Source organism: Diabrotica undecimpunctata, chromosome 4 (assembly GCF_040954645.1).
Source record: "Diabrotica undecimpunctata isolate CICGRU chromosome 4, icDiaUnde3, whole genome shotgun sequence".
Classification (NCBI taxonomy): Eukaryota; Metazoa; Arthropoda; class Insecta; order Coleoptera; family Chrysomelidae; genus Diabrotica; species Diabrotica undecimpunctata.
Window position 1 is genome coordinate 142197524 of NC_092806.1, and position 26966 is coordinate 142224489.

The following is a 26966-nucleotide window of genomic DNA, read 5'->3' on the forward strand; positions in this document are numbered from 1 at the left end:
TGTATGGCATGTTAAGAAGAAGAAGAAGCATATTTATTGATTTTTATCTGTGATGATGTTGCCCCGTTGATCTTGCAGTTTGCTAGCTGTGTTAGATTTTTGAAGATCAGCTATTTGTTTTACGTTTCTATGCATATTAAATGTATCGTGTTTTTGTTCCATCAACTCTATCTCTTCACATTGTATTTTTAACCAATTTTCTTTGACCTTTCGTATTTCGATGCTTATTTGTCTTTGAATATTTTTGTACATTATTTTGTTATTCTTTGATTTTCTTCTTATTTCCATTAGTAGCAGTATATTGTTATTCATAGAACTTTTCCTTTTCCCTTTAAGACGTTTAGGCAATAGAAAACGAAGAATTGCGAGAAACAAGAAGACAGTTGGCATTTGACGTTGGCAGAGGATGTGGCTGTATAAGAAGTGACAGAGGATATTTGACAGGTAGCGATGTGTCCACTATCGCCATTTTTTGTCAACGATTAAAATATAGTCGCTTCTGCGCATGTGAAGGGGGCGTGGCTTACAATATTATTGAGTTACAAAATTTTCCCACCCTCAACAGACGCAACCTCTGCTATTGTGGTCAGTAGCCTATAATTTTGCCTGTGAAAAAACACCTGCGTTCATTTTATATGTCCGAGAAGGTCTGGGGAATAATAACAATATGAAGATATGATTTTAAAAATTGTGACTTTTCAGAGTAAATTGTTGTTGCTTGTCATTTGTTAACTATAATAGTTAAGCTTAAAGAACCTACACTAATTTTAAAAGCCAAATAACTATTGTTTTAAATTTTATGTATTGCCCTTGCCTATCAACAAACTGGAATTTTGGTTTTGAATATTTCAGATTATCTTTATTTCATGTCTTGTTTTTTTTAAGTGTAAATTAAAATAATATTCGCGATTGACTAGACTAAAATCCTAATACGTGATGCAATTTCTTTAAACCTTGATAGGGTAACTAGAAGGTACATCTTTTGTTTGCATGGATATGCCCCCATCTATAAATAACCAAGAGGATATCATTACAATCAGTGTTACTCATATCGTACGACTTTACAAGAGTCTCAGTTTTTCAACAATGTTTTCCAAAAAAATGATTGTTTTTGTGGTGAGTGTAAAAATGTGTAAATAAGTGATTTTTTAATAGTGCAATATTGGAAAATGATATATTCTTAAAAAAATAATTAGTAGTATTTCATAAAATTTCTATTATTCTAAGCAATAGGAAATTTTTTTTTTATTTATTTTTTATTTTTCAAGTAAAGATTTGAAATCAGTCCTGTTTGGACCATAATCACTTTTGATAATTCAATCATGGAGAAATGAACAAGTTTACCTGCCAATGCTAATATCTCAACTAGCTAAAATTAATATAAGACTGTCTTATATTATAAACAATATCCTTATTAAATCTATCTCTTAAGTCCAAGCGTTTGTATCTCTTAAGTCGTCTCACTTCCCTGCTGTTTTTACCGTACTAGAACTTTAGTTAACGTCTAATCACTTTAAGTGCCTAGCATCATGATGAATGACTTCGTTAAAGACTCAGTATGGTGCATTAACAATCTGCCTAAGGACCTTCGATTGGAACCTCGGAAGGATTTCAACATTAGATTTGCTTGAACACACCTAGAATTGAATGGCATAGGTCCAAAAGGGTTTTGGAATTTCTTTACACACTAATAGTTTATTTCTAGTGACCGTTTCAATTTTCTTTCAAGTGACCAGGAAAGTTGTCTTGATTTGGTTCCAACTTGTTTTTTTTTATGATAAATGCCGAGGTCTTTTGCACTATAGGATTGAGGTATATCTTGTTTATTCAGGTATATAGGTAGGTATGTCTGATGTTTAGTTATAACAATTACATGGTTTGATTTACTTTCTTGTTGTTCTTCTTTTTCCTCTTTAAAAGAAACTCTGCTTGTTCATTGGCGGAATAATACATCTATGGAAGGTTGCCACTCCATCTTTTGCGCGCTCGTCCGATACTTCTTCTGCCTATTGGTGACTTATCTCTTGCTATTTTGACGACACGAGTCTCCTCCATTCTGCTTAAGTGGTTATTCCATTCATTTTTTTCTATTTTGTGTCCATTCATTTATATACTGTACGTTACATTTTCTTCTAATGTCTTTACTTCTCTTTCAATCTCTTAGCGTATTTCCTGTAATTCTCCTCAGTACTCTCATCTCTGCCGTTTCCAATAGCCTTTGTATTGTGGCTGTATCGGGCCTTGTTTCTGAGGCATATGTCATTATTGGTCTTACACAGGCTTTACAAATTCTTGACTTCATCTCAATATTAATGCGACTGTTTCGCCATATAGTGTTTTTAAGGAATCCTGCCAATCTATTTGCTTTTTGTACTTGATCTCTCACTTCTTTGTCCAGATCTCCGTAGCTGGACAGGGTAATTCCCAGGTATTTTATTTCCATCACTAGTTTAATAAAGATGCCATCAATTTCTATTTTACATCTGGTTGGTTCTTTGTTGACTACTATTATTTTAAAAAACTTATACAGGAGTAAAACACTTCACATTTGTATTTCGGTATAAAATATATAATTAAAACTTTTTTTAAAAAGTTTGGTCAAAATTTATACAGGAGCATAACTTGACGTTTTCTATCTCGATCAGATCATCTTCAGTGCCTTTTTTTGTAATTGAACACTAAAATTGTAGCTGTGACATGAATATATGGTTTTACATTGTTCCAAATTTAAATTCTAATGTGACTCTAGGTCGATGATATTGGATAAAAATTTAATACTTAAAGAGCAACATGTTTCTTTGCTCGACTTGAACACGTAGTTCTTGTCAGTTAAAACGACAGACCAACTGTTTTGAGTCTTGAGTTGGTGCTAAGAAGCACTGATCAGAAGAAGGTAGGTTAGCCATGTATAATAGATACAACAGTGGACCAAGCAAACTGCCTTGAGTAACGCCGGAGTTTATAGGTCTCAATTCTGTTATTACCATACCATATTTTATATGGAAATACCTGTCTCTTATGTAGGATTTGAATATCCTTTGGTACTCTGATGGTAGTTGTTGTTTAATTTTATACAGCAAACCTGTATGCCAGGCTTTACCAAAAGCTCGTTTGATGTCCAAGAAGACTGCAGACCAATGGTGCATTTACTTCAGATCCTTGTTTATGATATTAATTGCTTTATGCCCTTGATCAATTGCAGCCTGTTTTTGTGTGAAAACCACATTGTTAGTCGGGAATTAAGTAGTTTTTGTCTAGGAAAGAATTAAATTTTTTTTATTATTAATTTCTCAACAATTTTAGCAAGAGATGGTAATAAACTAATGAGTCTATATGCAGTTACGGATGCTATTCTAGTCTATATAAGCTTTGCCTATTTTATGGAATAACATAACTTTTCACTTGGCATTGTGAAGAAAACTTTCCTAATCTTAATACCGCGTTGTAGATTTGTGTTAACGAGAGGAGTGCATTATGTGATAATTAACACAAGACAAATCCAGTAACCACACCACACCAGTAAGATAGTAGCAACAGGCAACAGAGATGGAATGCCTGCGAAGATGCTGCAGAGTAACAAGAATGGATAGGAGAAGTAATGACGAAATAAAGCAAAGAACGTCAATAGAAACAGACATACTAACATACATAGAACAAAAAAGACTAAAGTGGTATGGACATGTAAGAAAAACTAGTGACAGCATAAATAAAGAGAATAACTGAATGGAGCCCCATAGGAAGGAGGAAAAGAGGACGACCTTGAAAATCCTGGAAGAACGAAGTAGACGACGCCATGAGTAAGAGAGGCCTAAACGATGGAGAATGGGACAAGAGAGAGAGATGAAAACGGTTGAGCAAGGAAAGGCAGTGAATACTGTAGAATCCCCGAATATATATAAATAAAAGAAGAGAAGAATAGAACGATCCATGTTAGGAATCACACTGCGAGACAAAACAAAAAACGAAGATGTTAGGAGAAGAAGACGTCATCGAAAGAATAGCCAGACTAAAATGGAGATGGGCATAACACATAGCTAGACTAACGGATGGGCGATGGAGAAAGAGGTTATTGGAATTGAGACCAAGGGAAGATAATATAAGCGTCGGTCGACCCCCTACACGATGGACTCACGATTTAAGAAGACAAAATAAAAACTGGATGAGAATGGCACAATATAGACGGGGTTGAAAACACGAGAAAGAGGCCTATGTTCAGCAATGTACTTTTGAGATGATGATGATGATGATGAACCCGATTGAAGGCTTTGTTGTAGTCTATTAAGCAAACGTAAAGGTCTCGACTAATGTCTAAGTATCCTTTAATAATAGTAAAAGCAAATAGTTTTTCTCTTGTGCCCACACCGTCGCGGAAGCCCAATTGCGTGTCGTCAATATCTAGTTCCAGTTTGGAGTGAACTCTGGTGTCTATGATTCTTAGGAGTGTGTTCATCGTATGTGACTTGTTCGGTATTATCGATTATCTTTTGCTGGTTTTATTATTTTTCGGGCTACGATTAAGGTTTTGTACATTTTATTAATAATCCTAGCTAATCTATAGATTTTTCCATTGCACTCACTGTTTGTTTATGTTGCTATTACATGTACATTTGCATGCACATTAAAGTATTTCATGCGAAACGGCAAATAAATTACTTCCAATTAGAGCATAGTTGTCATACTATGGTTAGGACAAAAGTCAACTTCCACAAAAACAGATTTAATACCATAGTTATTATATTACAATATTAGTTATACAAGTTCTAGTTGCTGCGTATTCTTCAAAATCTTTATGTGTTTTATTATAATATTTTTTGTATAAATTTTTATTAGTACATACAACCGTCGATAAAAATCCTAGTTATAGTTGGCTGTAAATAGCTTATAGTTAAGAATTGCTGTTAGTTTAGCGAACACCATTCATTGCTGAATAACGTTTCATTTCTGACTTAATATTCTTAATGAAAAATTTGCTTATAACATTTCTTTAACCAAATTTCTTTACTGTTTTTCATAATTTTAAGTTTTTTTTTGTATTTTTATTTTTTTTGCGTAATTAAGGCTTTACATTGGAAAATGTTAAATGAAATTGTGTTGCAATTTTTTTATTGTTAAAAGATGATAACAAGAAATCAGAAATGCAGTCAAAATGTAACATTTCGGAATACTGTTATTAAGAAAAAATTTCAAAGTAAGTGGTTTGAAAACGCACCCCTGGCAAGAAATGGGTTTTTGTATTCCTAGTTTTTCAATTGAGTTGTCCATGTATATGCATGCTTAAAACTACTAAAAACAAAGGGGGGATTTAAAAAAAAACTAGTATCTTGTAATAAATTTAAAGTAAATATATATTTGTATTTTCATAATACTTTAATGCACAATATTTATTGTTATTTTTCATATCCCAAACTTTTCAATTTAAATGTTGTATAATACGAGTTTGCATCTAAAATATGAAATTCTTCTTCATAATATTAAAATGCGCCATACGTTGTCTGTATTGCACGAGAATATTAAACACGAGTTAGTTCTGAATGAAGTTTATATTAAATAAAAACTCATGATTCTTTATTATTATTTTATAATAGTGAATTAAACCACGTAAAGTATAAAGTAAATCCAAAATTACTTAATATTAAATTCTATAAAAATTATAATCTATATCATGTTTCACAAATCGGTCATAAGTGTCTTGGAGGCAGTTGTTTTCTCTGAAAGAGAAAAAAATCCTGGTAAGCCACGATAAGGCCTCGGCTTAATGATAGCATACTCTTGAAGAGTGCGGAATCAACAATATATGCTTCATCATGGCCATTTAGATCTCTTATCGGTCCTCCACCGCATTTAGTCCACTACTCTATTATTAAAAAGAAGAAAGTTAAAATGTACAAAACCAATAAAGACCAATAATAACACACGCTGCAGAAACACGACCTGACACAGACGGGACAAAAATAATATTGGAAACAGCAGGTATACAAGCATATAAACCAAATGACAGCAAACAAAGTACATAGTAAAGACGGCGAGAGACGGTTCCATAATTGGAAGACGATCATTAGGAAGACCACGAAAACGATAGAACGACCACTTACTGGAATCACATTGAAAAATAGACAGAGTCATATCTACACAAAATGAAGAAGAAGAAGACTCTAATATTATATAATTCTCCCTAGACCATTCTTTCTTAGAAAACAATTTTTTTTTCTTGCAGTACCGTCTCCTATCGGAGGTTGGCTACCATCACAGCAATCTTTACTTTGTTGGCTGCAGCTCTGAACAACTGTATTGAACTGCACCTATACCACTCCCTTAAATTTCGCAACCAGGAAATCCTCCTACGTCCCACATTTCTCTTTCCCGAGATTTTTCCTTGGATTATGAGTCTAAGCAGAGAGTACTTTTCTTCTCTCATTATGTGGCCCATATATTCCAGTTTTTTCGTTTGTATAGTTTTTATGACTTCGCATTCCTTCCCCATCTTCAGCAGAACATCTTGATTTGTTACTCTTTCTGTCCATGGTATTTTCCACATTCTCCTGTAACACCACATCTCGAATGCCTCAATGTTTTTGATGTTTATCTTTTTCAGTGTCCAGGCTTCCATGCCGTACAGCAGAACGGAAAAAACATAGCACCTTAACATTCTCGTTCTTAAGTTTATATTTATGTCCCGGCTGCATAGGAACTTTGTTCATTTTGACAAACGATTGTCTCGCTATCTCTATTCGCCTCTTGATTTCTCTTGTCTGGTCATTAGTATCAGTGAAGCAAACCCCTAAACATTTGTAGGACGTAACTCTTTCAACTGGCTGATTTTATTTATGGTTAAATTCACATTGGTGTATAGCTTCTTTGTTACAATAATGAATTTAGTCTTTTTGATGTTCAGTTTTAGACCATACTTTTTGGTATGGTTGTTTATGTTTTCCATCAAAAGCTGTAAATTTGCTAGGTTATCTGTTACTATTAGCATGTCATCAGTGTATCGTATATTGTTAATTAACTCTCCGTTAATGTTCGTACCAATGTTTTGCTCTAGGAGCGCTTCCTGACATATTGTTTCGCTATATATATATATATATTGAATAATAGTGGAGAAAGCACACAACCCTGACGCACACCTCGACGAATCTCAATTTCTTCGGTTAACTTATTATCAACTTTGATTTTTGCTGTTTGTCCCCAGTACAACCTGCATATGATGTTAATATCGCGACATTTTAGAAGTATACACTAAATAGGATTGTCACTTAAGTAATTTAGGACTCACGTTAACACGTGCTTGCTTGCTACGTGTCAGGTATTTAATTTTAGTATTTTTGATTTTATTTGAACTTTAGCGAAGCAAGTTATCTGTTGTAGATTGAAAAATTGTCTGAAGTAGTTTGGTTCTACGGCAATACACATCAATGTTTACGACAGTATAAATAAAACTGTTAACACATGAGTGCTGTGAAACGTAAACTAAAAACTTTGGGTTTTGCTGATAAGTTAGACGTGCTTGAAGCTATGAAGCACTGTCAAAAAAAGAAAGATGTTGCTGAACAATTCGGTCAATCAATGAGTACTCTCTTAATAATAATAAAAAATGAATCAGACATAATAAAAACATTTTAAAGTGAAATATATTCTACACCATTGGAAGTGGCTGATTTCAGGGCCAGTAATGAATGGCTAGAAAAGTTCAAAAAAAGACATAAACTTGCTTTTAAAACAATTTATGAGGAAAGTCTCAACACTGAAATCTGTAGCAAATTACAAACAAGATACAAACATTAAATATTAATGTTTAATTTTTGTATTTTGAGAACGATTTTCGAAGTGAAAATTAAAACGTTAATAAAAGTACTTTAACCTTTAATTGTGGCTTATTCCCATTTAAATAGTAACTACTTTAAAATGCCACAAGAAAATAGCTCCAGAACAATATTAAAAAGAATGTAAAAATTCATAAAAGCCAGTACTTCAATATAAAGCATGGGTACTTCCTGTTAAGTTTGTAGCCAAAATAAAAAAATCTTCTGTTGTTGTGAGGAAAAAAGAATAAACTGACGATGGATATACAAGGATATAAAACAAACACAAAACTTTTTTTTGTAAGTTAGCCAAGCGCCGAACACGGTCTACAGTGGTCGCATGAATTCTAACAAAAGTGGTTTTACAAACACTGTACCTGGCCGAACTAGAGGACACAGAGTATTTATATGGTTTTCTTTATGATTTTGAATTATTTTGATTTTCTATAGATCGTTTCCTTGCAATTTCTTAACACTCAATTAAAGCTTGCATATATGACTCTTGTTTATTTTTCGCCTCTAAGGCATACAATCTATCAAAAATCTCTTGCCGATCACCTTCAGGAATTTCAAGAAATCAGCGTGACCTACAGCTAAAAGTAAAAAGCTTATCTAAGTGAAATTTGATCGACAAATTATCTTATCAGCATGTTGCACCCATTTTCCGTTAATTTACTTTGGTGTCTCTGTAATTCAGATGTTCTTTGCCTTTCAGTTCTTTTTTGTGTTTTATAGAAATCTCTTCCACAGACCGATCCTCCTCGGACGACGACATTGTAAAAATATTTAAACATAAACATGTTCAATCCGTTGTGTACGTTGTCACGTAGACGTTATAAGCAGTTTATTTGAAAAACACCGTATGTCCATAACTTGTGTGGTTTCTAAAATAAATATTTATTTTATAGTGGCGCTAAAAGTGTTATATGTATTGGACATGTGAGACTTCTCCTTAAACTATGCGTCTATATGAGGATATATTGTTAAGCTAAAAAAAATGTCATATTTACGGACATGTGAGATTTCTCAAATAAGCGATTCAAGTGTCCTGCATTCCATTCACGAATGTTTTTAACCAAGAAACTTGTTTTCTACACATCTACAGCCTTCTATTTTGCCTTTAAGGTTCAGTTTTAGTATTCTATATATCAATTTCCGCTCACTACATAATCCAGATAAAACATTTTCCTCATTAGTTTTTCTTGCTGTCCATGGTATCTTCAGGACAAATATATGAATTCAAATTTTCAATGCTTCAATTTAGTTTACTCTCGATACTCTTAGTTTTCACTAAGCTCTGCATCTTAATGTGAGTTACGACCTTCAAGAAGATCTTCAATTCAGAATTACTGTATCTTCAGAGTATCCAATTTCACTAAGTAGTTCTCCGTTCATTTTTATTCCATATGTGTCTGTTTTACAAGTGCCTTTTTAAACAACTGGTCCGAGTAAATATCGAAAAATGTTGAAGACTAAAGCCAAACTTGTGTGACTCCTTGTTGTATGGAAATTTCGTCGAAGTAGTTATCTCCAATTTTTACGACAGCGGTATCCAGTACAGATTTTTGTAACACGAATATCTTTGTCATCTATTCCTATATTGTTTAGCATCTGCATTATATTTAGATGCTATACCTTATCGAATGCCTTTTTAAAGCCCATGAAGTATGCAAATACATCTCTTTTTTTGATCACGTCATTTTTGTAATGGGATATTTAGCGCAAAAAGTGCTTCCCTAGTATTTCTAAATATTTCATAGTATTATTCTTTATTATTATTTATATTATATAACTATATAGTGTTTCTAAAACCAAATTGAGCATCTTCGAGATCTTCTTCGCATTTGAGTCTAATTCTGTTGTATTGTGAAGTATTCTTAGGAAAATGGTAAGAGTGTGGCTCATTAACCAATTAATTGATATTCTGAGCATTTTTTATATTGTGTTTCTTATATATTACGACAGATATAGATATGGACAGAGATATGGATTTGAGCGAGTTTATGGGAATAACTCCATTGATATTCATTGCATTAAAAAGTTTTACGACTATCTTTATAACATCTTCATCTATTCGCTTTATCAACTCAGCTGGTGTATTATCTAGACCACAAACATATTTTATATCATTACATGAGAATTTTTAAACATATTAATATAATCATGTTTCCATTGAGCTATAAAAGTTTTATTGATTTTTAATTTTTTTCAGGCTTTGATATCAATTCTGATGTTAGTAGTAACCGCAGAAGAAGCAATATCATCTGAAGTAGAAGAAGTATCAGTAGAAGAAAAGAAACCAGCAAAAAGGGGAATATACGGAGGTTATGGTTTAAGAGGATTAGGATACGGTTACGGAGGATACTATGGATACGGAGGTTACGGAGGTTATGGAGGTTATGGAGGATACTATCCCTACTATGGTGGTTACGGATATTACGGCTTTCCCAGATATTACGGATTTGGAGGATACCCTTATTATGGTGGATTCGGTGGATACTATTACTAAGTGAAGTAAAAGGGGGTTTTTATGTACCTATAGTATAATGTTAGCGACCTTAAAATTTTGTGATATGTTTACAATTTTTTTTATTCTGATAAGGCTGCACTTCACAAGAATTATTAATTAAAATATATAATTAATACAGTTACGAAAAAAAAAATTGAACAAAATTATAATTTATTACGTTATAGGGATATTTTAATAAAATCAAAATTATTAAATTTTTAATCTTACACACAGCTTGGAGGATTTGGGCAGCTTATTTATTTATTGATGCTTTTTTTCATATATTTGGTTTTGTATTTTCACCTTTACTATAAATGCTGCTCTTTCTGTCCATCTGATATATATTATTGGTCTACAGTCTAATAAAATTTTATTCCTTTCTGAAAATAATTAATATATTATATATTAACAAGCTCATTATTAAAGTACTCGTTTAATTTGGGAATTAAATCATTTAAACAAATCTGATTTTAGCTAAGATATAGTGGAATAGCAAGAAAAAAAAAAAAGAACCTAGAACTTTCATTACCATGGCTTTGAGATCAATTGCTGGAAAAGCAATAAAAGACCAAAAGCAAATTACAGAATAAGAGATTCCTGAAATATAGAATATTATACGACGGGGAAGACAAGAATATAAAACACTAAAAGGAAATCGGTGAACTAAGATAAGATTAACAATAACTACGAGAAAGTTATAAAAAATGTGCAATAGGTAGACAAGGAGAAGATGCCTAGATAACAACGAGCGACTACATACTATGTATGGAAAAATCCTCTCAAAAATCAAACTGTAATCTCCAATTAGCTTTCCACAAGAGCTTTGACCAGCTTTATATCCTCTGTTTTAATTTTTTCGCTAAATAGCCACTTTTATGTGACAGTACAAGCTTTATAATTATATTTTATTTTCCACTATATTGATTTAAAATATTTAATTATCTATTTTTTGCGAATCCTTTGGTAACAAATATATTAATGATTAAAGAGCGCCCTTTTCAGCCTCTGAATACTTCCTGTATTACTCTATCAGTAATAAGTGGCAGAAAGTGTCCTAGGTACTCCATCGATTTTTGCAGTTTTTCTATTTTTCATATCTCCAAGTTTGGTTTGTAGTCTCGATAGTTATGAAATCGTCGTGTCAACTATGCCAAATAATTTTTCTAATGGTTGCGCATGTCTAGCTTCCTATGTATACATATATATTATATACATTATTATATATATATATATATATATATATATATATATATATATATGTTCTATGTTTCTTCTTTTTCTCCTTTTTCTTCTTCTTCTTCTTCTTCTTCTTTTTCTTCTTCTTCTTCTTCTTCTTCTTCTTCTTTTTATGTAGATATGATTCTGTCTGTTTTTCAATGTGCCTCCAGTAAGTTGTCTTTCCATCGTTTTCGTGGTCTTCCTACTGATCATGTTCCTATTGGGGAACCATATCTTGCCGTCTTTACTACTCTATTTGTTGTCATTCGGCTTATATACCCGTTCCATTCTACTCCTCTATTTTTTACCCAGTTCTTGATGTTCTCCATTTTGAATCTACGTCGTATATCTGTACTTCAAGCTATGTCCCATAGTATCTTACCATCAATTTTTCTAAGTGTTTTCATTTTTGCTGTTTCTACCATTCTTTTTGTCCTCTCTGTGTCAGGTCGTGTTTCTGGCGCATATGTCATTATTGGTCTGATGACTGTTTTGTAAATTCTGTCTTTCAATATTCTTTTCCGATATTTTTATTTCTCCATATTGTTTTATTCAGGCAGCCTGCGGCTGTTTGCTTTATTCACTTGATCTTCCACTTTAGTTTTTAGACCAAACTTCAAAAAAAGTTAGCAATACAATGACTGTTTTTGGTCCCTTGGGTTTGACTAGGGATTTTGATGCTTGTTTTCGTCTCCAAGAGATTTAAAGGTTCTAGCCTGAAACCATTATTTCCTATTTTTTAGCAATAAAAGCGAAGAAACCAAAATTTTTAATCTATTATACAGTCATGTGTATTCAAAACCAACACAGAATATTGGTAATGTTATGTTTTTTGATGTGATTAATACAATATAAATTATATACAAATTAATTTAATTCAGACCAACTTTTTTAATAGTTTTTTTATAATTTATTTGTCACGGCCAACAATTTTATAATTTCAAATATAAGTCATCTTTATATTATTTTTATCACCCATTATAATCAATATTATGTACATAACTTTTTTATTGTGTTCTTAATAAAACGTTTTTTTTAATATTTGTATTTTTACTTAATACATCACTTAAACTTTTATGGGAAGTATAACCTATACTTAAGCCGAATTAAGTGAAGGTATTTTGTACATCTGTACACCGTAGAAAATATAACACAGGTCAACAATGAATTTGATGTTTTAAAATAAACATCCTTTGCTAGGTAATTTTGACCTCCTGAATCCGAAACTGACATTAGTTTTTTTCTATCACCTTCCAATTTTTCACAAATGGAAATCTTATAAAAATTCGTTGATTATACGAAAAGTTTACATATAAAATTAGAATAACGGTTTTTAGTGTAAATATACAGGGTGAGTCATGAGGAACTTTACATACTTCTACCGTATGTAGAGTCCCTCAGGGAGCATATCATGTGGCCACTAAAAAATGTCAACTACTCTTTTTTATTAATTAACAGGGTGATTTGTGTAATTGACCATTTATTTCATTTTACTGTAGTGTTTATACGGCTCATTTGATTTTTTAAATTTTTGCATGATACAGTACACTACTATCAAGCATTCGACTGGTATTAGCTAAACTAAAAAATTCCAGGACTGGCTTTGGAAAAATTAATTTAGGGATTCGTATTAAATATTACACCCTGTATATATTTTTTTTAAAATGCAATAAGTGATTTTCAAACTACATAAATAGCCAATGAAAACGACATATGCGACAATGTTGTCGCACTTTTATTAAATTTTTAGTGAACGATCAAATCTTACCAAAAATAGAACAACCATAATGAAGTATCAAATTATAAGGTATTAATTTAAACAAATGTTATAAATTTCAAACATTTTAATTGAAATGATAAACTGAGTCACTGCACAACAAAAAACAGTAACTACTAACAATAGCGAATAACAATTTAAAAAAAAACTAAAAATATGTACATAGTTATGATAAACCCATAAATTAGAACTGAAAAAGATACAATAATGGTAACAAAATAAAAATAATTCAAAATGGATTTTCGAAATGGAACCCTGCAGCCTGTACACATTTTTGTTGCCGAATTATTAATTGACGTATTGAATTACGGATACTCTGGGGATCGTTTCTAATAGCATTACAACAATGTATAATTCCATCAATTAATTGTTGTCGGTTATTAATATTCACTGCGTAAACTAGTTGCTTCAATCGTCCCCAAATATGGTAATCAACGGGATTGAAATCAGGGGATCTTGAAGGCCACGAAATAGGACCTGCACGTCCTATCCACCTGTTGCCATAAACATTATTGAGATGTTGTCTCACTGCCAGTAAAAAGTGTGGGGGTGCCCCATCATGCTGAAAATACATCCCTCGGATAGCAACGTTCGCGTTGGCAAGCAAATTCGGCAAAATATTTTGTAGAAAGTTCAAATAGACCTGCCCTGTTAAAGGACCATCAAAAAAGTGAGGACCTACTAATTGGTTATTTATGACACCAATCCACACGTTAACCTTAACTGAGAACGACGTTCTCGAATAGCATGGGGATTTTCTTCTGCCCACACATGTGAATTTCGTGAATTATTTATCCCGTCTCTGGTAAATTGGGCTTCATCTATAAATAGTGTCCTGTATAGCGTTGGTCGATTATTGTTAATCCATCTACAAAATTCCAACCTATCGATCTCATCTCCAGCATGTAGTCGCTGAACCATTTGAATTTGATATGGGTATAGATTATTTTTTTGTAAGACTCTACTTACTTTTGATTGAGTAACATTGAGTTCTCGACTTACTTGTCTAGTGCTTATTGTAGGGTTCATAGTAACGGCGTCCATAATGTCATCTTCCTGCGCTTCATCTACATGTCGCTCTGTTGTTCCACTAGGAAAAGTGCCATTTTCTCGCAAATAATTAAAAACTGACCCAAATGTTGGATGACTGGGAGTTCGACGATTAGGAAATCTCCTGCGATATTCTCTACTAGCAGCCCTACCATTCCCATTACAGAATCCATAAACAAATATTATGTCTGCATATTCTGTGGTCGAAAACTGATGTGGCATTTTGAACGAAAGTAACAAAAGCTCTACCAAAACTAACACAATGTACTTAACGTAGATATGACAGAAGAAATATGTATTCTTGTACACATAAATAACAATTGATAATGACAATAATGACAATGGGTATAAAATATCAAGAAACGTCAAATGGTCAACGCCAACCTTCATTTTAAACTTTTTTAGATTTATTTTTATTTAGTACAGTTGATGCAATGTATTATTATTTGACATAAAATTATTATCATTTACAATCAACAAAAACTAACACATACAAGAGGTTTGACTTTTTAATCAATTTAATTTATTATTTATCGAAAATAATGCCCCAATACGATCTATGAGTAAAAATTTAAAATTGAAAAATAATTGATTCTATCGTAGAGATAATACAAAGTGACAGTAAAGATGTTAATTTTCTACGTATTAGATGATGTTGTAGGAACTCATTTTAATTAAAATGTTTGAAATTTATAACATTTGTTTAAATTAATACCTTATAATTTGATACTTCATTATAGTTGTTCTATTTTTGGTAAGATTTGATCGTTCACTAAAAATTTAATAAAAGTGCAACAACATTGTCGCATATGCCGTTTTCATTGGCTATTTATGTAGTTTGAAAATCACTTATTGCATTTTAAAAAAAAATTATACAGGGTGTAATATTTAATACGAATCCCTAAATTAATTTTTCCAAAGCCAGTCCTGGAATTTTTTAGTTTAGCTAATACCAGTCGAATACTTGATAGTAGTGTACTGTATCATGCAAAAATTAAAAAAATCAAATGAGCCGTATAAACACTACAGTAAAATGAAATAAATGGTCAATTACACAAATTACCCTGTTAATTAATAAAGAAGAGGAGTTGACATTTTTTAGTGGCCACATGATATGCTCCCTGAGGGACTCTACATATGGTAGAAGTATGTAAAGTTCCTCATGACTCACCCTGTATATGACAGAAACAGTTGTCCAAAAATATTTTAATAAAATTGTAAACACTGTAAAATAAAAAAACACTGTAAAATTAGTGAGCTAGTGCAATACCGCGGCTGCACCTCTCCCAGTCGTAAATAAACGCATCACGTTTGTTTTTAGCAGTTCGAGGAGGTTTATAGCTGTGTTTCGAATTAGTACCACACAACCATTCTGATGATTGAAACTTCTGCTACTGCGATTTAAAGGTATTTAATTGTAGGAATAAAAGAAGTATTTTATACCCGAACCTAAAATCTGCTATTAGGCCTATTTCTCATGGCCCTGATGTACCCATACCTATACCACCAAAGGAGTTAGAGAATGTGTTATCGCCTGATTCTGATCAGTCCAATGCATTTAAGTCCACAGATCCTGACGTTACTTTTAAAGCAAAAGAAGGAACACAACTATTTAATCAAATGGAATGAAACGATTTAATAAGAGACTTAAATCTTTCCAAAGATGCCTCAGAACTTCTAGCCTCTAGACTTTGTGATAAAAATTTGCTGGCTCAAGGTACATCAACCAGTTTCTACAGAAATCTCATATAAAGATCGTGAATACAGATTAAATAACATTTGACTTAGAGGGGAGCCCTGAGATAGGCCCTGATTAGTTTTTATTGGGCCATTAATTTGACCAGTTCTATTCTTTACATAAATACTACGATCATGTAATATAGAATAAATGACATTTGCTAGTTGAATAGGAATTTTATATTTAATTAGTTTAGGGTATAAAAGAGAGATGCTAACACTATCATAAGCTTCTGAAATATCTAGGAAAAGTCCTACGGTAAATTGATTCAATAAAAATCCTTGTAGTATTTTAGAATTTAGTAATGAAATGCATCCCATGCAACCTCTACCCCTTCTAAAACCAAGTTGCAATGGATTTAAACGCAGAAATACACCATGTTTGATATAAAATTGTCAATAAATTTATGTGATTTGTAGAACTGCTTAAAGTACCAACTGGATAAATTTAATTTTCATGGTTTATCACTTTTAAAAGTTGCTTTCAATCGTTTAAGGGTATGCAATCAAAATTATCAGTAATTTAAAAGAACAATGCATTAATTATATATTTTATCACGCCAATTTAGGCAATTATATTTAAGATAATGTTGGAATAATAGTTGATATTTTATTGGACGTTGACTAGTAAAGATGAAGATTTTTTATTTCATTCTGCTTGTTGCGGTAAGTTGTTTAAATCTTTTCTTCAGCCTTTATTGTATTTAATTTTTTATAAATATTTTGAAAATTATTGACGGTAATAGGCAACAAAAAATATTTATGCATAATGTTACATAATTATTTTCTTCAATCTATTGAGTAAATTAACTGAACATATAAGTAGCACCCATGTATTTTAGAGCAAGTGGTTCCCAAAGTATGGGTTGCGACCCGCTGGAGGGTTGCGTTAAAAAGCCGGGGAGGTCGCAAATTGATTAAAAAAAAAGAAACTTTTTTACAAGGTTGTCTATTTTGTAGCCTTAGTAAAACAGCTTTACATAAGAAACAACACTTTCCATAAAAAAACAGCACGTGGCACTTACTTAAAGAGTGCCGACAGAAGTGAATACTTCTATAGAATGGGGCGTATTATTCCAATGTTGCACTAATCCGATAACTTACGTTCTTTGAATCTTTATATTATCAATTTGCTTTTTGCTTCTAATTTCGCTCTGAGACAATTTTAACTACAAGGTAATTATACTATTCAAAATTAATCTTTAACACATGAATTCTCGTTGTCGACTTCTGGAATGGTGTCTAAACATACTTTCTTAAATTATATTCCTCGGGGCCTTCAGGGATAATGTTAAATTGTAATCCTTCTACTTCTTGCTCTATCATTTTAGACATGTACAATTCCAATGGGTTCTTATAAGTTTCTAGCTCGAATAATTCTGAGAGCTGGCTTAAGCTTAGCTAAAATTAAATAATTGATGGATTCGACCGTTACTTGATGAAAATTCATTTTATGTAACAATAAAACACTGAAAACTTTGTTTTCAAAATTTCCACAAAATTTATTTTAAATTCTTATCACTACAGCTGTTTCGGCTGATTGCCTTTCTCAAGTGATCTGTTTTTGGCATGGGTTTACACTTTATAGTCTCTAATGAAATAGGTTGAGGAGGGGAGAACTGATTGTCTCAAGCTGGTCATTCAGAATTATATCCGTGTTTTTTAATTTGTTGATTTTCATAGATTCTAACAAAGATAGCTTAAGGCCTTTATTTTGAATGTAGAGAATTTGAAATTCGTCATTAAAAGAATGATTATGATCTAGAAGGTGAAGTGCGTATGTAGAATCTGTTTTTCTATTATTGAAACCCCTTTTATGTTCTGCTATTCGTTTATTAAAATTTCTACCTGTTTTACATTTTGTACATTGTTTTGAGACAGAATTAAATATCATTAAGCAAATAGCAGTAAACAATGGATACAACGAACAAACAATTAATAAAATGTTAAATCAAAAACTACAAAAGAAAGCCCTGAACTTAGTATTTCCACCACCAGAGAAAAAACCCAGTACCTTCTGCTCGATTACATATACAGGCAAAATATCAACAAAAATAGCCAAACACATAAAAAAGAAAGGAATAACACCAGCTTTCAGAACAAATAACAACCTAGGCAAATATATTAAAAACAACAAGAGCCAAAATAAAAAACACTTACACAGTGGTGTGTACAAACTTAAATGTGGCGACTGCCCAAAAACTTACATTGGTCAAACAGGTAGAAATTTTAATAAACGAATAGCAGAACATAAAAGGGGTTTCAATAATAGAAAAACAGATTCTACATACGCACTTCACCTTCTAGATCATAATCATTCTTTTAATGACGAATTTAAAATTCTGCACATTCAAAATAAAGGCCTTAAGCTATCTTTGTTAGAATTTATGGAAATCAACAAATTAAAAAACACAGATATAATTCTGAATGACCAGCTTGAGACAAACAGTTCTCCCCTCCTCAACCTATTTCATTAGAGACTATAAAGTGTAAACCCATGCCAAAAACAGATCACTTGAGAAAGGCAATCAGCCGAAACAGCTGTAGTGATAAGAGTTTAAAATAAATTTTGTAGAAGTTTTGAAAACAAAGTTTTCAGTGTTTTATTGTTACATAAAATTAAATAATGTTGGTTGAACTATATTTAAGGAAAAAACTTTTTTATTGGATTGTCATGTATATAAATATTTTACGCATATGTGTTACCAATTTGTATAAATTAAACATATAATTTTGTCTGGCTATTTGAAACAGTCTCCTGGTAAGGTAATAGTTCCTTCTATTGTAGCATCGACAACCAATTAAAGATCGTCGAGAGTACAGGTTAAAGGTCATCTGGGATATGACAGAAGAAATCCTTTGAGGTTCTATGTTATTTTATTCGACTTTACTGAGGCTACATGGGTTCGTATATGGTTTAAAGTCTTCCTGGTCTTTCAGACGAGACTATTACTTGAGGATCAGTCTTCTTGCTGTGGAGGGTAACCTTCTGGAGGATCGAACTGCATACAATGCAGAAAAGTTTGTCTGTCTTTTAGTCTTAAATGCTTGGGTTACGATTTTTAGAGGATTTCGAGTGCGGCAGGTATTATAGCAGCAGTAACTATTCTATATACTTTATTCAAAGCAATGTCAATTTCCTTTATTTAAAAACACATTTGCCATGTAGCTGTTCTAAAAGTACAAAGACATGTGCTCCAGTTATTTCTAGCCGGTTTGTTAAGGAAAGTGATTCTGGTAATAAAACTTTTTGTCTTGTATTATGACACAGATGCTTAAGGAAAAGTCTAAAGTTATTTCGATGTATTGTGGTTTGTCTATGAGTTGTATTTGAATTTGACTTGAGGTAGTTTTTCTTATAGTATTTGGATACATTTTTAGAGCATTTTCGAGATTTCTTTCAATATTATTTTTGATTCGAGTCTTTGATTTCCATAGGGTAGACACATCGTCAGTATCTAGGTAGTGTCTTGGGCTCATTGAGATTTGCTGATCGTGATTTTATATATAAACTAGTACTATAACGAAGAATCTCCGTAAATCTTCGAAAATCTTCGTAAATTTAGAGCTTCTTAAAGGATATAGGGTATACATTTTATCTAGCAGTCTTTTATGGTTAACAGTATTGTAGGCAGCTGTATATATATATATATATATATATATATATATATATATATATATATATATATATATATATATATATATTGTTGTGATCTGCTTTATGATGTCTTATTATTGATTAAGACTAATTTAATTAATCCAATTATTTAATTAATTAGTTCACTAATTTATACAGAGTCATACAATTCAATTACTACTAAAAATTCCCAGGGTGCCTTTTTAATTTTACTTTAATCAGTTTACTTTATATATCTCTTCTAGTGGGTTCAGTATCTCCTAGTTGCTCAGAATCGGGATAAAACAGGAAACGGAATTAACATTAAAACAACATAAATATGCACACAAATCATTATTTATTTCAATAAGCAATACGGTGAATGTTAATAAATAACTTTTTGTGGACAATTATCTTTCCCAACAAACTCCTATACTCTAAATTTAATTTTAATTAACAAACTATCTATTGATCTGCTTTATAATAATATCTACTAAAAAATTTACCATATAAAAAATATAATTTATTCACAAAAAAAATAACTCTTTAAAACTTGGAATCTTAGTTCGTATGCTTATATTTGATTTTATCTTTAGAATGTCTTAAAGTTTTCTTTCATTCAAATTATTTGACTGACCTTTATTTTTTTTACACCAATGATGTCTCCTCTCGATCAAACCACAGTTCCTTCCTTGATTGATTATGTCCGGCTACCATCAAATCTTTCCCGTTCTCAGCATCGCTCCAAAACCGCATACCAGCAAACTACTCCGAAAACACAAGCCCAAGCCTCTTTTGACCGGTACTCTGTATTCACAAATTCTCCTTTCTTTCTCAATTAGATCTCGTGGACTATGCTCAAAAAAGGTATTAATCTTCTCGTTTTTGATCTGCTCTCAGCTTCCACCTTTTTCACTAACAAACGAAAAACACTCCTACTCCGATTGACTACACGAAAAAACACGTCTTCTCTTCTGGTCTGCCGGTAACATAATCAATCTTTTCAATCTCCCCAGACAACCTTCTCAAACTCTCTCATCCCCCATCATTCCTTTTTAACCAATCATAAGCATTCATCTTTCCCACTAATTTTCGATTCAGAAAATTTCCAACATAATATTTAAAACAAATAAACTAATTTCACTCAAATTACTTTTCAGAAACCATTAACAATTTTGCCTTTTTCAACCGAAATAAGCTTCCAAATTCTTGTTATCTCATATCTAAATCTAATTCTTATTTACTTTCGAAAAATGTCCACCGCAAAATACAATTACAAAGTTTATTCCTTAAATATATAATTACACGAATTCCATTGTCCTTTCACTATTCACTTAGTCCTTCAAGGAAAAACTAGTCCGTCACGGAAACAATGTCTTTTCTTATTATAACGATTACAAATAAGCACAGGGTTGTATTTTAACTTATATGCCCGCGGTATATTAAAATAATAAAAAAAACTCTTTATTCTATTTCTGATGGATAAACTGATCCATAATAATATATATATATATATATATATATATATATATATATATATATATATTAAACTTAGAGCTAAGATTAATATTATTATAAAAATTAATATTAAACTCACCAGTCTTCCGGGTTGAACCGCGTCGACGCGGTTCAACCCGGAAGACTGGTGAGTTTAATATTAATTTTTATAATAATATTAATCTTAGCTCTAAGTTTAATTGTACTAACCGCGGAAATCTTTCCGAACATATATATATATATATATATATATATCTATATATATATACATATATATATATATATATATATATATATATATATATATATATATATATATATATATATATATATATATATATATAAAGGTAAAAGATATCGGCATAGCTCGCAACAATGGAAAACAATATAACAATATAATATAACAATATAAGTGTATAAGATGGAAGGCAACCGTATATACGTATTTCTGACTATTGATCGTCTTCAGTACGGTGCAGCCAAGTTAAGAAAGGAGCATATTAATTTGAGAAAGGATCGATATATATATATATATATATATATATATATATATATATTTATATATATATATATATATATATATATATATATATATATATATATATATATATATATATATATATAACTGTTTTGGATGGGTTGGAGTCAATAAAAGGGCTTAACATGTCCAGGGAAACATCCATTAGATCTACATTTCAACAAAAAGGTCTTTTGATTGTGTAAAGCAGCAAGTTTGATGGTAATTCTAGCCACTTATATATCTTTTTTCTTATATATATATATATATATATATATATATATATATATATATATCTGATGATACCCAATAAGATTGAAATACATATAAGCAGATGGCAGATGCGCTGCATTAAAATTAAATCTAAAACCGTCCTTCTGTTGTATTTCTTTACTCGGTTTCGAGTACAAATTCACTAACTTTTCCTGCGATGAACGACACACTAAGGGGTATTTGAAATCAATAACCGGTCATAATGATTTAGGGGGCTATATTATCAAAAAATATAATTAAAAACAATATTTCGTCGACATTTTGCAATTTTTAATAAAAATACATAAAAAAATAAGTTTTTAGTATTTTTACGATAATAAGTACAATTTTACAAAAATAAGTAATTTTTTTTTACAGTTGAAAATAATGAAGATATTTAAACACACAAATATTTATTCGGAATCAGTGCAATCTGATTTAATGATTATATCAGAATCCTCTTCATCGTCATCATCTTCGACTGTATTGTCGTCCCAACTGTTTGGATTCGGTGTTGCTGCAATTAAAATTGCCTTTGCTTCATCGGAAAATGGCAAGATTTTCTGCTTTTTTTTTGACCGACTACAACTGATTAAAGGATCAGATGTCAGAAGTAATCTATTTAAAACATCTCTGTTACAATCAATTCTTGAAAATTTTCGTGAAAAGTCCACCCGATATTTTCGAAAATACTTATTACGTGCTTCAGCAGCCTCCTCGGAAAATTGTCCTATTGGCAGAATTGCCTGTTCGATCACCTGCGCTCCATGTATTAGAATTTTATGAACTGTAGGGGGCATTGGATGCCAGCCGTACAATTTGACATATAGTTTGGCAGTATCTTGGGCATAATTTTTAAATTTTTGGTGATTAATCTCATGACCACTTGATATTACCTCAGGAATCACTTTAAACCTGTTAATTAATTCTCTGTTGATGCCTGTGATGCGAGAAGAGCATTCTGTGCTATGAAAAAACCTCATAGACGTATTTTCATCGTTACTATTTCCATACCCTGCTTTAGGAATATCAACAAGTAGACTATTGTAGCTCTTAAACATTTCTGAATTTTCTCTTTTGTTTCCTTAATAATTTTTTTGTCTTCTGGTGTACGGGCCTGCCACTTTTTTATGGGTTCTTTATATGCTAAATGCAATATCAATTTGAAAAAGTGTATTCTGGCATGGAGTACTGAGAGCCCAAACTGTAAAGATTCTTTTTTAATGGCACATTTTTCTAATTTATTAAAATCCTTTGGTGTCTGACCACATATATAACATCGCATAGTTGATGCAGTGTCCGTTGCGGAGTTGCAAACCTTTCTGTCCACCATTGTCAGTAAAATATTGTGACTGATTTCCACTGATGTTGCACTGTCTTTAGTCTGTTTCAGATATTTTGCCTGGTTTTCGATGTATCTATTTTTTCTTTTGTGACATCTTTCGTTTCGAGGACAAATCGAGCTCTGATAGGTCTGCAAAATATCACCGAAGAAGGAGTAGGATTCTGCCAATTAATTTGATTACTTTACAATCAATAAAAGCAACTAACCTCACTGGAACAATCGAGCTCATAAATATATTTGAATCATCATCTGCGACATTTTTAAATTTTTGCTAAAATTGAGTTTGGTGAGACCTATCACATCCCCATTTTGATATTAAAAGTAGGTGTTGCTTTTCAGTATCATTTAATGTATCCAAGACTTCTTTTAAATATTGGATGAAGCGCAAAGCCGTATGATCTAGCAAAGCTTGTAGTTCAACAATAAAAATGGTCTCCGTAACAGTTATTTTGTCTTCATCTGGCTAGCACTCTTTTTTGCCTTTTGCAACAAAGAGTAACAAGGGTAGATGTACTTCTGTCAGACTGGTAATAAGGTCCACTGGTTTCTTGTGAAGTTACCTTCTACAAATAACAATAACGCTTCCTGTGGGGTATATTTTATCTCCACGTGGTCTTTTTTAGATGAAATTATCTTCTTGGCTTTCGTCGGTGTTGAAGTTATTTCTTTATTCATCTTTGAAACATGTTTATTCCCGGAAGTACCCTGACTTACACGTGCAGCGAAAGTCAACTCCTCGAGAGGTACGCAAACCCGTATTTCTTCAGTTCTCCGCCGCTTGCTCATTTTACTTAATTCGTGGAACTATTTAACTGGACGACCGGGCTTAAGTGATGAGCACGAAAGAAGTTCTAATGATGTTTTAAGCCATTCTTCATTATATTTTAGAAATCGTTAATCGAAATATTCAGTAAGAAATTTGAGAAAAAAGAAAGTGGGGTGGCCCCTGTACGAAGCGGTTAATGAACTTTATAAAACGTTCATTACTTGTCTCATTTGGTGAATTTTAGAAAAACTACTTATGACCGTTTTTTAGCATCAAATACCCCTTAGTGTGACATATGAAATGCAAATTGTAGATTATCTTGTCGACTAATTTATCAATTTGTCTGCCTTGCAAGTTGTAGAAAGCGCGGTGGTAATAATTTGAATGTAGTTTCACCAAGTAGAAAATCTTAGGATTTCTAGTTTTATTTTTAATTTTATTTTAGTTGTGTAAATCTTAATTTCCATACTCCTTATTTGAATTAAAAGATTGCCATACTGAAAGGGAAAGTTGGAATAATAGTTAATGTTTTATGTTTTAGGAATGATTTGCAAAGTGAAAATTGAAACGTCAATAAACTTATTTTAAACTAAATTTTTTCTAGGTGTTTCTGGAGACAACTGAAGCTTCTTCCTTCGTGCTTTATAAACCACGTAATACTTTAATTAAACCACAAGAATATGCAAATCCAAATAGAAGCATTGTACAAAATCTCTTCTTAGACGATCTTTCGGATGACAAATCGGACGATTCGGATTATACAAGCAGCGTAGAAGATAGTAGTTTTAAAAGATTGCTCAGAAAGTTGGGAAAATATGCCAAAAACCTGGATAAAGATACGGTTTTCAGTCAACACGAGACAGATGAAAATAGTAACAACTCAACTCTAACAACTAAGGTAAAACAAAATCGAAAAAGGAAATCAAAGTTTCAATTATAAAGAAAATATATCATTGAAAGATTCGTGCATTTACTACTGTAATATGTAATAAATTTTAAATAGAAAATGGTTTTTACTTTATATATATACCACATTTCTCAGCATATTCTACCGGTTATGGTGCATTACATTTACATGGTCATTTTTTATTTCTACCCACGATTTTCTAAAATTTGCTTTTCGGTGCTATGTAGTACCGGCTTGTTTCCTTATGTCATAGTCTTATCTTAAATTTGGACGTCGTCTTGTTCTCTTGACGCCCCTTGGATACCACAGTGTAATTCTAGTGGACCACCTATTGTAAGTTCTTCTCGCTAAATGTGCCTGCCATTTTAAAGATTTAATTCTATGGATTACATCAGTAACCTTGGTCTTCTGTCTGATCCATTCTATTCTTTATTGATCTCTCTTTGTAACATCTAGCATGCATCGCTTCATTGACCCTTGAGTGACTTTGAGTTTTGCTATTATCTCTTTCTTTAGTGACCAAGTTTCGCATCCGTATGTCATGATTGGTAGTGTGCAGTGATCGAATGCTTTTTTCTTCAGGTGGATTGGCATCTTCGATTTAAATATAACTGCATTTCTATCAAAAGATGCCCAAGCCACTTTCATTCTTCTGTTGATTTCTTGAAGTAGGGAGCCAGAGTTATGTATTCACTGTCACAGGTATACATACTCGTCTACTGTGTCCAGTGAAGTGTTGACATCCACTAGCTCGTTATACATTAGGGTAGGCTGAAAAAAACTTTTTTATTTATTTCGTGTTGCTATACCACGGAAAAGTTGCTACTAGGATAGGGTTTTAAATTACAAAAAGAATTTTTTAAATTGGTTGATATCTTTCGGTCGCGCATTGGTCGTAAAGTTTAAAAAAATTGGTTGTTTATGAAATTTTTTTAAAAACATAAAAATATTTTATCCCGTTTTGCTATACCGCGTATATCTTTCCTTAAGGGGTCAGGATTAAAATAATCTAAAGAAAAAGAGATATATTCACATATTCCGGTCGCGCACCGTCCACGAAATATTAAAAAATACTTTTTTTTGCTATTTTCTTCTTTGAAAATACAATGCTTTTAATAACATAAAACCAATTTAAAGGCTTATAAAAGATAGTAACTTAACAATAGCAGAGGAGACTATAGGACTAATGGAAGATAATAAAAGAAAGGATTGGTACGATGAAGAATGCGAGCAAGCTAGTAAAGACAAGGACAAAGCAAGACAGAGGTGGGTGGCCACAGGGAAACAAGAAGATCTCCTACACTATAAAGAGAAGAAGAAAGAGTCAGACAAATGCTGCAAAACAAAAAAGAAGAAATGGATCAAAGAATTACTGCAGGAACTCGAAGCCAATAGTAATGACAATGCAAGACTATACAAATACATAAAATCACAGAGAAAAAAAGAGATACCGGCAAATATTGGAAAAATGGAATGGGAAACACACTATAGAGAACTGTTTAAAAATAAAGACGAGGCTGAAAATGCAGAAAATGAAGAACAAACAGAAAATAGGAATGGAGAACAATCAGAGCCTCCCTCATACAGAAGTACTGGCGACCATAAACAGATTAAAGACAAGGAAAGCAGCAGGACCAGACGACATTATAAATGAGTTCTTCAAGAAAGGGGGAGAGGAACTAGCCCACAGAATCCACAACCTAATAGAACGAATATGGGAAGAAGAACGCATGCCGAACGACTGGAATTGTGGTCTGATAACATCAATCCCTAAAAAAGGCGACAAGACGAAATGCACTAACTACAGGGGAATCACGTTATTAAATACAATGTACAAAATATTAACTAACTTAATCAGACAAAGAATAGAAAAAGAAACTAGAACAAAAATAGGTGAATACCAACATGGATTCAGGGAAGGTAAGTCAACAATAGATGCAATACACATTGTAACGCAAATCGTCGAAAAAAGTTAC

The 26966-nt window shown here is 32.0% G+C and overlaps 1 protein-coding gene and 1 long non-coding RNA gene across 2 annotated transcripts; both read left to right on the plus strand.

Moving 5' to 3' along the window:
- Nucleotides 1-1041: 1041 nt before the first annotated feature.
- LOC140438469 (uncharacterized) lies at nucleotides 1042-12495 on the plus strand. The gene is made up of 2 exons (XM_072528138.1): nucleotides 1042-1116; nucleotides 10012-12495. Exons 1-2 carry the CDS (start codon nucleotides 1087-1089, stop codon nucleotides 10306-10308), a joined length of 327 nt encoding a protein of 108 aa, XP_072384239.1. The 5' UTR covers nucleotides 1042-1086; the 3' UTR covers nucleotides 10309-12495.
- Nucleotides 12496-16587: 4092 nt separating this feature from the next.
- Nucleotides 16588-25090, plus strand: LOC140438470 (uncharacterized). Its single transcript, XR_011950542.1, has 2 exons — nucleotides 16588-16756; nucleotides 24688-25090. It is a non-coding gene; the product is annotated as an uncharacterized lncRNA (long non-coding RNA).
- Nucleotides 25091-26966: the final 1876 nt, after the last annotated feature.